General features: G+C 43.7%; 1 protein-coding gene across 2 annotated transcripts in view; it reads left to right on the forward strand.

Moving 5' to 3' along the window:
- LOC135112588 (regulator of G-protein signaling 3-like) overlaps nucleotides 1-17,500 on the forward strand; it is a 60,039-nt gene that overhangs the window by 21,958 nt on the left and 20,581 nt on the right. For both annotated transcript variants that reach the window (XM_064027075.1, XM_064027074.1), the window contains 3 exons: nucleotides 2,057-2,220; nucleotides 4,174-4,228; nucleotides 17,108-17,210. In XM_064027075.1, the coding sequence (XP_063883145.1) occupies nucleotides 2,057-2,220; nucleotides 4,174-4,228; nucleotides 17,108-17,210 (322 nt within the window). The remainder of the gene's footprint in view (nucleotides 1-2,056; nucleotides 2,221-4,173; nucleotides 4,229-17,107; nucleotides 17,211-17,500) is intronic.

Raw genomic sequence — 17,500 nt, forward strand, 5'->3', positions numbered from 1 at the left:
AAAAAAAAGAATAACGCGTCCTTCTCCACACACAAAGGCCAGCTGTACCGTGTCCCAACAGTACTAGCAACACAAACAGTCCCACAGTATATCACAAGCAGTAAAAGCAACACATTGTAACACACACACGCACATACACACAGGTTGAGAAAGACGTGGAGGGGTGGCTGGACATAACAAACAGTCTAGGTTACCACTGCCTCCACGCCTCCACGCCACGCCACACCACGCCACATCCGCGCCTCTGGAATACACACACACACACACACACACACACACACACACACACACACACACACACACACACACACACAGACACACACTCAGGTTGTACAAGACATGGAGGGGTGTAAACACAACAAACAGTCTAGATTACCGCTGCCTCCACGCCGCCACGCCACGCCACGCCACGCCACACCCGCGCCTCTGGGATACGAGAAGCAAGAAACTCCCAAAGCAATCTAAATTCTAATTCTGGAGGTCATCTGATGCTTCTCCACAACCTCTTCTTTTTCTCCTCCTCTTCTTTCTCCTCTTTCAGTTCTTCCCCTTACTCCTCCGTTTTCTTTTTTTTTACTCCTATTACTACATCTCTTTCTCTTCCTCCTCCTCCTCCTCCTCCTCCTCCTCCTTCATCGTTCAAAGCGTAAAGACAAGGATGAAGAAGAAGCGGCAAGGGAGAAAAGTATGTTACAACTTCAAATATGAAACTTCCTCACCTTAGACTTGTGACGCCAAACGTTTCACTCGCGTCCCGCTATGAAGGCACTGGAAGGACAAACAGCAGCTGACGTGTTGGCCCTTATGAGACTGTGATGAGCTGGTGCATTTTGTCTACAGTGTGATGTGAGTGTGTAGTAATGCCAGTTGTTCAGGTAGAGTTTGTTTTGAAGTGCATTATTCCCTCCCGTCCGTCAGTGTTGCGGAATTGACTAAGTGATTGATTGTATGGCACCGCTTCTCTTTCGTAATGCCTGTTTGTTATTCCGTTGTGGCTGGATTCACAAAAGCAAGGCAGGAATACAACACACACACACACACACACACACACACACACACACTTCACCTCGTGTCTCTTCTCCGTTGACACTCCTTTTTTTCCATTTATTTTCGTCTCTGTGTATCAGTTTAGCCTCTCGCCCCTTTAACCTGTCTCCTGACACGCCCTGAAAAGCAAGAAAAAGAGTAAAAGAGAGGAAAAAAACAGGGGAAACTAGAGCCACGGATGTCCCTTGTCATTCCCAAACTTCTCTGCAGCTTCATTTTCCACCCTTGTGTTCATTTTACGTCCACTTCCACTCGCCTCTTTGTATACGTTGTGGAGAAAAGATCAGTAAAGTATAGCCTTCCATCTCCATCCCTCGCCTCGCCTCGCCTCGCCAGCGGTGGAGGGCGTGAGGGATGGACTTGTGTATTGGTTGTGTCTCGAGCGAATGAAAAGTTTACGTATTCTATTTGTGCGTCAGGATTTTAACTTGCAGCCACTCACTCGCCACTATAAAGTTTCTGTCTGACTCTCTCTCTCTCTCTCTCTCTCTCTCTCTCTCTCTCTCTCTCTCTCTCTCTCTCTCTCTCTCTGTTTAAAATATAAGAGATTTTCCCATTTACTTCCTTTATTACGTCTTCTTTACTCTTCACTTGCCTTCTTTCTTCGCCATATCTCTATTAAATGTATGAGATTCCTTACTTACCTCCATTACCTTCACTCTTAATTCCTTTCCTTTTATAACCCTTTCTCTATTTAAAACATAAGATATTTGCCTATTTATCTGCTTTATCACCTCTCCTTTTCTCATAACTAGTCTCCTTTCCTCGCCTTATCACTATTTGATATATGAAACTCCTTATTTACCTCAATTATTCCCTGTACTCTTAATTCCTGTTCTTTTCCAACCCTTTCTCTCCTTTACTCATAACTAGTCTCCTTTCCTCGTTCTCTCACTATTTAATATATGAAACTCCTTACTTACCTACATTAATCCCTGTACTTTTAATTCCTCTCCTTTCCTCATCCTTTCTCCTGTCAAGATTACAATACATTTCCCTTCCCCCACAGATCTCGCTGGTGCCGGACTCTCAGGAACGCACCTTCTGCCGCACGCCTTTGCTTCGAGCCACCAACACGCCCCACTTCGACCAGAAATTCTCCTTCGACTTCTTACCAGAGGACTTGGACAAGAGGCTCCTCGTGTCTGTGTGGAGCAGAGACACGCTGAGGAAGTGAGTGGCAGTGACGGTGTGTGTGTGTGTGTGTGTGTGTGTGTGTGTGTGTTGTGTGAGAGGGTGTTGTTGTTATTTTAAGCTTTTTCAGATGTCTTTTAGCAGAGAAAGAATATTGTTGTTGTTGTTGTTGTTGTTGTTGTTGTTGTTGTTCGTGGTGGTGGTGGTGGTGAAGGTCAGTGTGTTTGTGTCGTGGTGGTAAAGGTGGTGTGAATAACGCTGGTGTTTTGGGATTAGCGTTAGTATTGCTATTAATTTGTGTTACCTGTGTTCATGTTGTTGTCGCTGCAGAATTAATTAACTGGTGATTACTTTCTCTTGAAGCGCACACATACACGCACACACACACGCACGCACGCACGCACGCACACACGCGCAAACAAACACACACACACACACACACACACACACACACACACACACACACACACACACACACACACACACACACACACACACACACACACACATCATATAATTATTTTCATCAAAGACCACTACCACCATCACCACTAAAATTATTATTACTGTTACAACGAAAACAACAAGAACTACTACTACCATTACTACTACTACTACTACTATTACTACTACTGCTACTACTACTTTACATAAGAAAATACTGTTACTAGTACTACAACTGATACCACTGCACTGATGATAAGACCACCACCACCACCACCACCACCACCACCACCACCACCACCACCACCACCACCACCACCACCACCAGTACACTTAGCTATTATTTTGTCACTCACTAGCCAAAATAATCCTAGTTTCTCGTACCTGTGGCGCACCTTTAATGTTAATGGATCTTCCACGCTGTTGGTCCCGGACTGTGCTCAACTTGGCAACATCTGAGACACTTCAGTAAAAGAAGAAGAAGAAGAAAAAAAAGACCTCACTCCGTTTTATTTTATTTTTTTTTTTTACTCGCTTGAACTCTGAAGGAAATATTTTTCTCCCTTGGGGTATAACAACTTTTGTCCTTCATCATTAATTTCCTGCCAACAACACCAACAACAACAACAACAACAACAACAACAACAACAACAACAACAACAACAACAATTACTACTACTACTACTACTACTATGAAGAGCAATATTTTTCTAGGACTTGTTGTTGTGTATATTTCATCGTCCTCTTACAGAAAAGTGAATTGAGTTAGTGGGAAGTTAAACATTGAGTGAAAAAATTCTGATATTGAAAGAGAGAGAGAGAGAGAGAGAGAGAGAGAGAGAGAGAGAGAGAGAGAGAGAGAGAGAGAGAGAGAGAGAGAGAGAGAGAGAGAGAGAGAGAGAGAGAGAGAGTGAGTGAGTTTTATGCAAAGAAGGACACGAGACAATTTGGAAAGAATTTTAGAGTTGCGAGATAAAGAGAAGGTCAGGGAAGATTGATTTTCCGAATGTGTGTGTGTGTGTGTGTGTGTGTGTGTGTGTGTGTGTGTGTGTGTGTGTGTGTGTGTGTGTGTGTGTGTGTGTGTGTGTGTGTGTGTGTGTGTGTGTGTGTGTGTGTGTGTGTGTTAATATTTTCGTCTCATCGCCACCACTTTCAATCGTTCTTCCTTTCCATTCAGTGTAAAAAAAAAAAAAAAACAGTTTGCTTGGACAGATAAACGAGACAAAAAGAATATCAATTTAATTATTTATTTTTATTCTTTTTTTTTTTTATATTTGCTGGGTGAGTTGCTTAAGAGACAAGTAAAAGTAATAAATGTCCAAAAATAATTTCGTCTATCATTAAGTACGTAAATATTAAAGAGACAAAGAAAAAGAAAAAGAAATAAATAAACATGTAGGAGATGGAAAAATTAATGACTCCTAGTAACTGCAAGTGGAAGATGGACTCCTGAGGGTGGATGGTCGAGGTTTAATTCTTCAGGTGATGGAGGAAAATGATCTACCAGTGAAGGGATTAATTGTTCACCCTTCCTTTCTTCCCCTGCAGGAGGAGTGAATTCCTGGGCTGCATGTCCTTCAATGTGGCGCACATCTGCACTAAGGTAAGCCTCCCGTCACGTGTCCCTCTCACCTGTGTCCTTAATTAACTACCAGTGTGTCTATTATACCTGTACAATTTTATTTCATTTTACATTTGTTCATTCATTGACTTGTACATTTAATACTATGACAATTATTACTACTACTACTACTACTACAACTACTACTACTACTACATTCATCACTAAGGCAACACTAGTATTCGTGTGTTTGTGAGTCTCTCTCTCTCTCTCTCTCTCTCTCTCTCTCTCTCTCTCTCTCTCTCTCTCTCTCTCTCTCTCTCTCTCTCTCTCTCTCTCTCTCTCTCTCTCTCTCTCTCTCTCTCTCTCTCTCTCTCTCTCTTACGTGGCAGCACAAACACAAACACATAATCAGATAAACAAACGGACGCACACACATACATCCCAGCCACACACGTTCACAAACACAAGCTCACGATAGATAGGAGGAGGAGGAGGAGGAGGAGGAGGAGGAGGAGGAGGAGGAGGAGGAGGAGTAGTACCAGCTAGGGGACATAACAAGAAGACAGGAAGTAAAGGGAAAGGTGATGGTGAAATGAAAGGAAATAGAAGGGAAAGAGAAGGATGATAAAATGAGAGGAAATAGAAGGGAAAGGATGAGAGGGAAAGAGAATAAACAGGAAAAAAGGGAAGGGAGGAAAAAGGAAAAGGGAGAATGCATATGGTAATGATATTCTGAAGTGGGAAGAAGGAAATAAGGATTGAATTACGAACAAGGAAGAGAATGGGATTAAGAATATGATTAGGAAGGAGGGAGGGGGGAAGAAAAGGAGAAGAAAGGAGTAAGAGGAAAATAAGTAGATAGAGGAAAGAAATGAGTTTCCATGGAAAGAAATAAGATTAGAAATGAAATGAAAGCAAAATTAACGATGAAGAGAAATAGAGGAAGAGGAGACTGGAAACACAAAGAGGAAGAGAAGGAAAAAAAGATAAAAGGCATGATGGGAAAGGAACAAAGGAAACTTGAATAAACATTAGAGGGAAAAAATTAAAGTGGGAGGATAGTTAGAGGGAAAGAATGAGGCGTAATGGGAAGGAGAGAGGGGAAAATTGGTCGAGTCTTAATGGAAGGGGAAACTAAGGGGGAAATGGGAGGGAAGGGGTAATGGGAAGGAGTGGTGAAGTTTAGCTCGTAGGAAGAGGAAAGGGTGAGGGGAGAAGAGGAAATGGAGATAGTGAGGGAAGATGAGGGGAAAATACAGGGAATTGAGATGTTGAGGGGAGGTGAGGGGGAGAATAGAGGGAAAAATAGAGAGTGAGGGAAAGAGGGAATAGGGTTGTTAATATAATTGCTGATTGAGGCATTGTGACCCTTAGTTATGTTCCTTTGTTCCGGGTTGTGGTATTGGAAGATGATCGTACGCACACACACACACACACACACACACATATACAGACAGACATGATATCTTGGTTCATTCGTATGCATGTGTGTGTGTGTGTGTGTGTGTGTGTGTGTGTGTGTGTGTGTGTGTGTGTGTGTGTGTGTGTGTGTTTCATTTCAGCATTCAGAATAAAATTTAGGGGTAATAATTACTGATATTATTATTGTTGTTGTTGTTGTTTTTGTTGTTGTTCTTGTTGTTGTTGTTGTTGTTGTTCTTGTTGTTGTTGTTGTTGCTACTATTGCTATCATCACCATTATCATCATCATCATCATCATCACCATTATTATCATCATTATCACCATCATTATCACCATCACCATCACCATCACCATCATCATCACCACCACCATCACCACCATTACAAATCATGAACACTTTCCCCATCAAAATTTCCTCTCACTATTTTTTCCTCCCTTTTTTCCCCTTTCTTTTTTCCCCCTGCTTTGTCTGTTTCATCTCGCGCTGACGAAGGCGTGATTTCCTTCTACGCTCCTCAGTCTTTCACCTTCCCCTTCCCTTCTTCCCCTCTCTCCCCTCTCCCTCTCCCTTCCTCTCCCCTCTCCCATTCCCTCATGTCTCTCATAACCCCAAGCGGCCCCACCTGATATTCCCTCTGAAACCCCAAAATTTCCCCTCACTTCCTCCCCTCCTGTCCTCCCCCTTTCCCCTCACCCCATCACTCTTTTGTGGGCGAAATAAACGCACAAACAAACAAACAAACACAGCAGTAATGGTCACCTCAGATTGATTTTCTAGAGTCGAGGAATGCTGAGAGAGAGAGAGAGAGAGAGAGAGAGAGAGAGAGAGAGAGAGAGAGAGAGAGAGAGAGAGGTTTGGTTGGTTGGTTGGTTGTAAGGGCGTGTGCTGCCTGGTCAATGAGGAAGAGAAGAGGAGGAGGAGGAGGGGGAGCAAATGGAAGAGGAGGAGGAGAAGGAGGAGGAGGATAATCAACGGAAGCATGAGCAGCAAGGAGGAGGAGGAAGGAGGAGGAGGAAGAGGAAGAGAAGGAAGAAGAGAAAGAGGAGGAAGAGGAGGAAGAAGAGGAAGACAAGGAGGAGAGTGTGGAAGAATAGACAAGAAGTTTAAAACGAGACAGGAGAGAAAATGAGGCTATGAGAGAGAGAGAGAGAGAGAGAGAGAGAGAGAGAGAGAGAGAGAGAGAGAGAGTCAAGATTGCTTTCACAAACATACGTATTATCATAACAAAATAATACAGTGATCCTGAATCTCTCTCTCTCTCTCTCTCTCTCTCTCTCTCTCTCTCTCTCTCTCTCTCTCTCTCTCTCTCTCTCTCTCTGATATAATCTCTAAGGTGCCTTTTGCTCTTTAATAAAAAGACAAAAAAAAATAAAGGAAAAATTAATGTAATCGATTTAATTACAAATAGAGTCATCGAGAAGAGGAGGAGGAGGAGGAGGAGGAGGAGGAGGAGGAGGAGGAATGAAAGACAAGAGAGAAAGTAAACAATGATAAGGATGGAATAGGGAGAGGCAAGAGATAGGGAGAATAAAAGAATATGAGGAACAGGCCGCATGAGGAAGGAGAGATAAGGAAGGGAGGGTATGGAGGAGGAGTAGGAGGAGGGAGGAGGAGAGGGAGTGGGAGTGAAGAAGGGCGTGGGAGTAAAGGACAGAAGGAGGAGGAAGGGATGTAGGAGCCAGATGAAAGTGAGAGGAAGGGAAGGATATCAGAAGGAATGGGGGAGGGATGGGGGTGAGAGGGAGGGAAGGAGGAAGGATGACGGAGGGAGGAGGGAGGAAAGGAAGGGCGTGGAAGACACAGATATCACACGAAAATCAATCCGTAGCCCTGGCCAAAGCAACGTTTTGGGAGGGGGCGCCGATCCCTCTCCTCCTCCTCCTCCTCCTCCTCGCTGGCATCCTCCGCAGTGTGTCCTAGACCAGCGGGGGAGGAGGTCACGCCGCTACCTCCTCTCTCTCCGTCAGTTAGTCCCGCCCCCTCACCCACCACAGCCCCCCGACCCCCGAAAAATGCAGGATATTTGGAAGGCAGCCCCGCGCCGTCCTGCCTCACCTCCCACACCTCTCTCCCGTGCCCTGCCTGTGGGATGGACCGCCTGACAGCCTCGGCAGCTCCTCCCACCTCTGCTGCTGCGGTGCCACTGAGCCACGTGTCCTGTGAGGTGCCGAACGTACTATATAAATAATCAAGCTAAAGGAAGGACGGGTCTGAGCAGCGCCGCTAAGCCTTTATGTGTGACGGTGTTGAGGGTGACGGTGTGTGAACGTGGCTGAGAGGCTGCGGGTGTGAACTTCGTGTCTTCTACTGCTGGGGTTGTGAAAGATAAGAGATTGATACGAGTAAGACAAGGAGTAAGTAATTTTGTGTTTCTTGTTTACTTACGAGGAATGTGAAAGACAAGAGATTAATGACTGATAAGAAAGCTGCGTCTCCTTCTTACTACTAATGACTGATAAGTAAACAAGTTCATTCGTTAGAAGAGAAGTAAAGAAAATATTGCGGAAATTAAAGTATAAAAGATAATTGGAGCGAACAGAATGGCAGTGAGAGATAATAAGGAAAGAGAAGATGAAGAAAATGAATAGAAGAAAATGAAATAGATGATAGGATACATAATATGAGGAAAATTAAGGCAGAAGACAACGCACGACTGAAAACCACGAACGAAGAAGAAAAGAAAAGCAAGAGAGAGAAATGAAATAAAAAAAGAAGAAAGAAAAATAAGAAAGAAATCAAGTAAAAAAAATCAAAGAAAAACGAAAAGCAAATAAAAAAGAAGAAGAAGGAAAGCAGGAAAGAGAGAGAGAGGTCAAGTCAAGTAAAAAAAAGAAATAAAGAAAAGAAAACCAAAGAAGAAAAAAAAAAAAAAAGAGAGAAAAGAAAAAACAAAGCAAGAAAGAAATGTGAAAAAAAGAAGAAAAAAACAGGCAACGAAAACAGTGTAATTAAACTATTAAAATTAATTTCCAGAGGTCACGCTTGGAGTAATGATGCTGAAAATGACACAATAACCACAAAATAATGAGTGACCTTACAATGTGACCTTTTGTGACCCAAGTGCCGCTGATTCCGTGACCGTGACCTCCCTTGATACCCTCCCTGACCTGACCTCACTCTGTATCTCTTCCTCCTCCCCTTGCCTTTCTCTCTCTCTCTCTCTTCTCTCCTTTCTCTCTCCCTCTCCCCTTCTCCCTCTCTGTCTTCCACCTGTCATAACTTGCGACATGGCTTGATATTCTCTCTCTCTCTCTCTCTCTCTCTCTCTCTCTCTCTCTCTCTCTCTCTCTCTCTCTCTCTCTCTCTCTCTCTCTCTCGTTATTTCGTGTAATTTTGTCATTTTCTTTTTTTTTTGTTTTATATTTGACCTTTATGTATTTTATATTTTGAATTCCTCCTCCTCCTCCTCCTCCTCCTCCTCCTCCTCCTCCTCCTTCTCTTCCATATATCTCTAATTCTTCATTTCATCCTCCTTTCCATTTCTACTTCATTCTCTTTATCTGCAAGTAATTATCTTTCTTTGCTTCTCTAGAATTACTCTTTGTTTCTTCTTCTTCTTCTTCTTCTTCTTCTTCTTCTTCTTCTTCTTCTTCTTCTTCTTCATATCCTTCTCCTTTTTCTTCTTCTTATCCTTCTTCTTCTCTTTCTTCCTGTCCTCGTTTTGTCAAATTGTTCTCGTTTCCTTGTCTTTCCTCACCCTGCTAGTTTTGGTGCTCCTCCTCCTCCTCCTCCTCCTCCTCCTCCTCCTCCTCCTCCTCCTCCTCCTCCTCCTCCTCGTGTGCCTCTTCCTCCTGTTTTCTCCCTCGTTCGACTCCTTACTCTTTGCCAATTAGAGAAGAGACGCATTTAGGTGTTCCTCTTCCTCCTCCTCATCTTCCTCCTCCCCTTTCTCCTCCTCCTCTTCCTGCTAAGCCAAATGAAGAGGATATAAAGAGAAAAACCGCCCTAATTCAATAGTACAAGGTGAAAAGGAAGAAGAAAAGGAACAGATTCTACCCGCTTCCTCTCTTCCTTTTCTTCCTTTTCTCCTTTTATTTTTTTTTCCGTTGCTTTTCTTCGTTATTGCTTACTCGTCTTTTTTAGCTCCACTTCCTCTTCCTCCTTTTTCCCTTTCAGTTGTTTTCACCTCTTTCTCTCATTCAGTCATCGTTCCATTTTTTTTTCTTTTTTTCTCTGTTATTCTCGTTTTCCTTGCCTTTTTTCTTTTCCTTGTTATTTTTTTTTTTCTATTCTGGCTTCTTTTCCCTCCCCAAAGCCTTTCTTTTTTTCCTCCCTTTCCTTATTCTCTTTCTCCTCTTCCTTCATCTCCATCCTTGTCAACTTATTCCCCTGCCTTTCCTCTCCTTCCTCCTCTCTCCATGCCCCTCCTTCCTTGCTCCCACTCCCTCCTCTTCCCTTTTCTCTTCCTCCTTTTCCTTTTCCTCCTCGCTGCGCCTCCTCCTCTTCTTCCTCTTCCTCCTCATCAAGCCGGTTTCTGAGTACCAATTTGCAAGAGACAATGCAAATTAAAGGATAAGTTACTTAACATGACACCTGGTGAGAACGAGGGAAACTGCAGCATTTATGAAAACTGAAAGGAGGAGAGGTAAAGAAAACGGTGAACAATGCTAATGAAGAAAACGCGTACGAGAAAAATCGGAAAGAATAGCAAGTTTTTTTTTTAAATGTGTGTGTGAGTAAAGTTGGAAAATAATGAAAGGAAGTATTTTTTTTATTTTTTTTATTTTTTCGTATATATGTTTTATCGAGACTTGTTGTAGTGGAAACATACCGAGTGGTGGAAAAAATATATGGGGAAAAAAAAGTGAATGAATGCAAAAGTTTACACCTGAATTGATAAGAGAGGCAGAGGGGAAAAAAATAGAAGGAAAAAAATAAAATCACACACACACACAGAGAGAGAGAGAGAGAGAGAGAGAGAGAGAGAGAGAGAGAGAGAGAGAGAGAGGAACGTGGATATGATAAAAGTCAGAGTTGACCGAACATTGAAGGGTCACTGACTTACGCACAACAACAACAACAACAACAACAACAGCAACAGCAACCAGAAGGAAAAAATATATATAAAAACACCGCAAATACACAAAAAAAGAAAAGATACAGAAAAACAAAAAGGCAAAAAAAAAAAAAAAAGAGAAGGTACTAAAACCAAAAACTGATAAAGAAAATGAGGGAAAAAAAGGAAACAAAAGAGAAAGGATGAAGGAAATTTGACCTCAAGTTGACCTGCGTGTGTGATTCAGTCTCGTGAGCCCTGAGTCAAGTGTTTTCTGAGTCAGTCGTGAGTCGTGAATCGTGACCATGGCGAGGGTAGCAGCCACCCCCACCCAGGTGAGTGTGTGTGTGTGTGTGTGTGTGTGTGTGTGTGTGTGTGTGTGTGTGTGTGTGATACCAGACAACTTCAAATCAATGCACTTATCATTATCATCATCATTCATTTATTCATTATCATTTATCATCACCACCATCATCTTTCATTCTCATTAATCATCATCATCATCATCATCATCGTCGTCAATTATCATCATTTCACATCACGATCATTATCAATCACCACCACCACCACCACCACCACCACCACAATCATTCTCATCATTCCCATCACCACAGAAACTCGTCAGCTGTGTCACGCCGCGCTACGCTTTGTTGAAATTGCCCACTTGTGCTGAATTAGAGACCAAGTTAGCGGGAATTGGACGAAACGGGTGGAAACTAAACACGTGGCCATTGTAAAGTCGAATACTGGCGTGGGAGTTTTCATTTTGTCACTGTTCACTTCCATAATGTATCGACAGAAGCACAGGAGATTGGTAATAGTAATAAAAATGATACTACTACTACTACTACTACTACTACTATTACTATTACCACTACTACGTCTGCTACTACTACCAATACGACAGAAACAACAATATTAACAAGATAAAACAAGAAAGACTACTACTACTGTTACTACTACTACTACTACTACTACTACTACTACTACTACTACTACTACTACTACCACAACAGAAACATCAACATAAACAACCATAACAAAAACATCTACTACCACACACCACCACCACCACCACCACCACCACCACAACCACCACCAATAATAATAATAATAAAACATAGACAAAAAACAAAAAAGAAAAAGAAAAAAAGAAAAGAAAAGGAGCTTCATTATAAGAAACCTTGAGGCAACACATATCAGCCTTACCCTAATTAGACAATACCCCGATAGATAGACCTACCCGGATAGACCTACCCCAATAGACCTACCCGTGTGCAACAGACCCAAAAACAAAACTGATAGACTTCTGATAGACACGAAAGGCGCCTCCACCACCCATTGCATTTCGAAAGGTGTTGCAGTGGTGATGTGGAGACGCGTATGGAGGAGGAGGAGGAGGAGGAGGAGGGTTCACAAAGAGGCTTATCATTGGTGGAAGAAGTGGAAGAAAGTGATGCTAGAAAGAGAAAAAAATAAAAGGAAAAATAACCGACGTTTCTGGCAGCCTTAAATCCTCTCATTGTGTGGAGGAGGAGGAGGAGGAGGAGGAGGAGGAGGAGGAGGTGTTGTGTGGCTTCCATGCTGCCAACGACCTCTACAGAACATCGCTTTGCTCTCTGTTCCTCTTTCTCTCTCTCTCTCTCTCTCTCTCTCTCTCTCTCTCTCTCTCTCTCTCTCTCTCTCTCTCTCACTCTCACACACCAATAAAGAAGTGAATGATTGATTGATTTACAGAGGGAGCAAGAGAGAGAGAGAGAGAGAGAGAGAGAGAGAGAGAGAGAGAGAGAGAGAGAGAGAGAGAGAGAGAGAAACTTACACTTTTAAACACTTTTCAAGGATATTTTCACGTCCCCTCTCTTGCGTCTTTTCCCCTCTCACTCCCCTCACTCTGGTGATGGGAAGAGAAGAGAGAGCTATGACATTCCTCTCTCATTCGTTCCCTTCCCTTTCCCCCCACTCCCCTTCCCTCTTCCCCTATCCCCTCCCCTCTCTCCCTCCTTCATAATCCTGTTGACGCGGTTGACAAGTTGCATTGGAAAGGTAAACATCACAGGTGTTTCCCAAGTATGTAATGGGAATTGAGGAAAAATTTTGAAGTACCATTACCCGTCTGAGGGGAGATGAAGGGGGAGCTGTGGTGATGGGGGAGGGGAAGAGGAGAATTTACCTGAAAGTTGTACTGGTGGTGGTATCTTGATGAGGGGAGAGACGGGAGAGGTCAGGGGTGAGGGGAGAGGGGAAAGGGAGGAGGTGTTACCATTCCGAAGCTCTCAGTGTGCGAGGGGAGAGTTTGTGCTACAGTACCCCCTCTCTCTCTCTCCCTTTCTCTTTCTCCCTTTACTGTTTCCCCTCACTCACTCTCCACCTTTCGGCTGGAGAGAGAGAGAGAGCGACCCCGAGGCAGTAAGGAGGAGAAAATAATTGGGGAGAGAAACAAAGTGAGAGAAAGAGAAAGATAATAGAACGTTTTAACCTGAACAAAATCGTGGTTGTGGTGAATTGTGGTGAATTGTGGTGATTGTGGTGGTGTTGGTACGAGAACCTCACTACAAAACTAAACTAAACCAAAAAAAAAGAAAAGGGAAGAGGATTTTTCCCATTATCACTTGTTCCTCTTTCTCATCCGCTTCTTCCTCCTCTTCCTCCTCCTCCTCCTCCTCATCCTCCTCCTCTTCGTCTCGGTCCAGGTGAGTCTCAAGAGCAGGAAGGGAAGAAGAGATTTTTATTCTATTTTTTTTTTTTTTTTAAGAGTGGGGAAGATAAAAAAAAATATTAAAAGAGGGAAGCGAAGTACCTCATTTTTTTTAATTGCTCCTGAAAGAAAACGAGATGAGAGGCAAGAAAATGGGAAATATTTTTTTGTTTTGTTTTGTTTTGCCTGTATTGTTTGTACTCTTGTTTGTTTGTTTGTTTGTTTGTTTATGAAGAGGAAAGGAAATTAATCTGGATGCATTGCGAAGAGGAGGAGAAAGAGGAAGAGGAAGAGGAGGAGGAAGAATTTACGTTACTTAAAAATTATAAAAGTATACTAAGGAAGAGAAGAGGAAGAGAAGACAAATTACAGAGGCATGGGAGGAGGAGGAGGAGGAGGAGGTGGAGGAGGAAGAGGAAGACGAAGAGGAGAAAGAGGGAGAGGAAGTGCAAGACAGAGTTATTGTGAGAGAAGAAAAAACATGAATCCATCTTCAAAGAGTTAGAGAGAGAGAGAGAGAGAGAGAGAGAGAGAGAGAGAGAGAGAGAGAATCTGTTTGTGCATTGATGTAAGTGGAGGAAGGAAAAGAGAGAGAGTGATTTTAGCGTGTTTGTTTTCATGTAAGGAAGGAAGGAGGAGAAAAAAGAAGGAAAGGAAAGTAGGAAGAAAGGAAGGAAGGATAAAAATAAGAGTTAAAAAAAAAGAAGAAAAGAGGGAATAAGAAACAAAGCCGATTATAATGTTTAGCTTTTTCTATTTTATTCCTTAATTTTTTCGTTTTTTTTTTCTTCCTCTTCTTTTCCTTCCCCATTTTTCACAATTTCCTGCATTCCTTTCCCCTCTCATCTTTCTCCTCCTCTTCCTCCTCCTCTCTTCTTTCATAGCTTATCTCTCATCATAACCTACCTCCTCCTCCTCCTCCTCCTCCTCCTCCTCCTCCTCTTCTCTACCGCAGTCTTTTCTTCCTTCAATCTTTTCTCGTCTTCCTTCACTTTTTTTTCATTTTTTCACTTTTCAAACGTCATTCTACACCCTCCTCCTCCTCCTCCTCCTCCTCCTCCTCCTCCTCCTCCTCCTCCTCCTCCTCCTCCTCCAAATTCACCAGCAAGGAAAGAACACTAAATCTGACGCTCTGATTCGTGTTTTCCTCCTCCTCCTCCTCCTCCTCCTCCTCCTCCTCCTCCTCTTCCTCCTCCTTCTCCTGCTCCTCCTCCTCCTCTTCCTTCTTCTTTCGCCTTTTCTGTCCTACCTCCCTGGAGCCTCCTTGAACTCTCTCTCTCTCTCTCTCTCTCTCTCTCTCTCTCTCTCTCTCTCTCTCTCTCTCTCTCTCTCTCTCTCTCTCTCTCTCTCTCTCTGTGAAACGAAGATCATATTTAGATTAGAAGATCCGTTTTGAAATTGATGGGGTTTGATGTATGTGCGTGTGTGTGTGTGTGTGTGTGTGTGTGTGTGTGTGTGTGTGTGTGTGTGTGTGTGTGTGTGTGTGTGTGTGTGTGTAAACCAGATGGAACAAGTTTTCACTACAAAATGGATTGGAAGGATAAGTAGAGGAGGAGGAGGAGGAGGAGGGGGAGGAAGAAGAAGAAGAAGAAGAGGAGGAGGAGGAGGAAGAGGAGGAGGAGGAGGAGGAGCTTCTGACCTACAAACCTACTGTTGGGGATAAAAGATGATAGGAAGAGTTTGTTGAAGAAGCCATGGTGGGGAAGAGGAGGAGGAGGAGGAAGAGGAAGACAAGGAGGAGGAGGAGGAGGAAGTGAAGGAGAAGAGGAAGGTGAAAAAGATGATGCTGTAAAGAGCAAGAAAAAAAATAACAAAGAAGGGAAGTGTGATGAGTGAAAGAGGAGGAGGAAGAGGAGGAGGAGGAGGAGGAGGAGGAGGAGGAGGAGGAGGAGATTACTTCAGCATTCCTACCGCCACTTTTAGGAATCTTAATAAAAAAAATAAGAAGAGAAGAAGAGAAAAAAAATAAGAAACAGGAAAGAAAGAGAGAGAGAGAGAGAGAGAGAGAGAGAGAGAGAGAGAGAGAGAGAGAGAGAGAGAGAGAGAGAGAGAGACTGAATAAGATAAGAAAACAGACAAAACTGAGGGAAAAAAGAGAGGGGAAAGAAGAAAAATAGAAAAGAGAAAGAGGAAGGAAAAACGAAGGAAGAAAGAAAAAGACACAAAAAAATAAAAGAAGAGAAAAATTAAAGTATACAGGAATTAAGAAATGGGGAGAAGAGGGAAGAGGGGAGAGGGGAGGGGAGGGAGAGGGGAGAGGGGTCACGGAGCATAAGGTTTCTGTAAGAGCATGTCAGGTCAGCAGGTGCAACGCTCTCCCCTCTCCCCTCTCTCCCCTCTCCCTCTCCCCTCTCCCCTCCCCCTCTCTTCCCTCTCCCCTCCACTCTATTCCTGCTCTTTCCATTTGTCTTTGTCCTTGCAAAATCCCTCTCTCTCTCTCTCCTCCTCCTCCTCCTCCTCCTCCTCCTCCTCCTCCTCCTCCTCCTCCTCCTCCTCCTCCTCCTCTTTCCCATCTATACCCATCACTTCGAAGGGGATTTTGCTGTTGACGTCTTCTTCCACCACCACCACTGCCACTTCCTCCTCCTCCTCCTCCTCCTCCTCCTCCTCCTCCTCCTCCTCCTCCTCCTCCTCTTCCTCCTCCTCCTCCTCCTCCTCCCTTTCTTTAGCCATCACTTCGAAGGGGATTTTGCTGTTGACGTCTTCTTCCACCACCACCAATACCACCTCCTCCTCCTCCTCCTCCTCCTCCTCCTCCCGTCCTCCTCCTCCTCCTCCTCCTCCTCTTTTTCTCTGTTTTCACGTGTTTTTTCTTCTGTATCATAAAATATCTCCAACTATAGTAGTGGTAGTAGTAGTAGTAGTAGTAATAATAATAATAATAATAATAATAATAATAATAATAATAATAATAATTAGTCTACCAAGTCACGGTCAGAGAGAATCAGGAAAACTAAATCATTATGTTGGATAAGAAAGGGTTAATTTAAAAGGTGTGTGTGTGTGTGTGTGTGTGTGTGTGTGTGTGTGTGTGTGTGTGTGTGTGTGTGTGTGTGTGTGTGTGTGTTGGCGCGCCTGCCCATATGCACGTAGCGTCGTTAGGTTCACTATATGGCATGTTACTTTATGGAGAGAGAGAGAGAGAGAGAGAGAGAGAGAGAGAGAGAGAGAGAGAGAGAGAGAGAGAGAGAGAGACGATAAACTGGAGAACTTCGCTTGTAACTTCATGTTAAGCCGCGACTACGACTGCTCTCTCTCTCTCTCTCTCTCTCTCTCTCTCTCTCTCTCTCTCTCTCTCTCTCTCTCTCTCTCTCTCTCTCTCTCTCTCTGCGGCCTTTGATCCCGTGTCGTTTATTAATCACCTGGAAATAATTAAACTGATAAATATTTACCAAGTGGATCTTCATTTATTTATTAATTTACTTCACTCATGTATAATTTATCGTTAGTGTGTGTGTGTGTGTGTGTGTGTGTGTGTGTGTGTGTTTTGTCTGTGTGTATGTGTGTATGTCTGTCTGTCTTGTGTGTGTGTGTGTGTGTGTGTGTGTGCGCATTTATGTATATATGTATGCATGTCTTTACTCGCATATTCTCTCTCTCTCTCTCTCTCTCTCTCTCTCTCTCTCTCTCTCTCTCTCTCTCTCTCTCTCTCTCTCTCTCTCTCTCTCTCTCTCTCTCCCCCTCTCTCCCTCTCCCAGTTATCCACACCCTCACCTCTTCACTCACACCTTACACTTGCTCTCCAGTCTCACTCTCCCAGTCATCCAGTCACACTCACTCTCCCTCTCTCTCTCTCTCCTCAGCGGGTGCACGGCTGGTTCCGACTACTGACGGAGACACTCGGCAGAAGGAAGCACTTTGCCGTCTCATTCCTCAACGCTTCACAAGACTCCACCGCCTCCTCCAGTGAGTACCTGAAGGAGGGAAGGGGGAAGGAGGGGAAGGGAAGAGGGGAAACAGGGACTTGATGGAGGTAATGGGGGTAGGGAAAGAGGGACTTGGAGGAGGGAAGGAGAGGAGGGAAACAAACTTGAAGGAGGAAAGTAGAGAAGGAGGGGAACAGAGATTTGAAGGAGGGAAACAGAGGAGGGAAACAGACTGGGAGAAGGGAAGGAGAGGAGGAGGGAAACAGAGAAGGGTTATAGAGAGAAGGAGGAGGAGGGAAAAGGAGAAGAGACTCTAGTGGGAGAAGGAGG

The sequence above is a fragment of the Scylla paramamosain genome, chromosome 24, assembly GCF_035594125.1.
Source record: "Scylla paramamosain isolate STU-SP2022 chromosome 24, ASM3559412v1, whole genome shotgun sequence".
Classification (NCBI taxonomy): domain Eukaryota; kingdom Metazoa; phylum Arthropoda; class Malacostraca; order Decapoda; family Portunidae; genus Scylla; species Scylla paramamosain.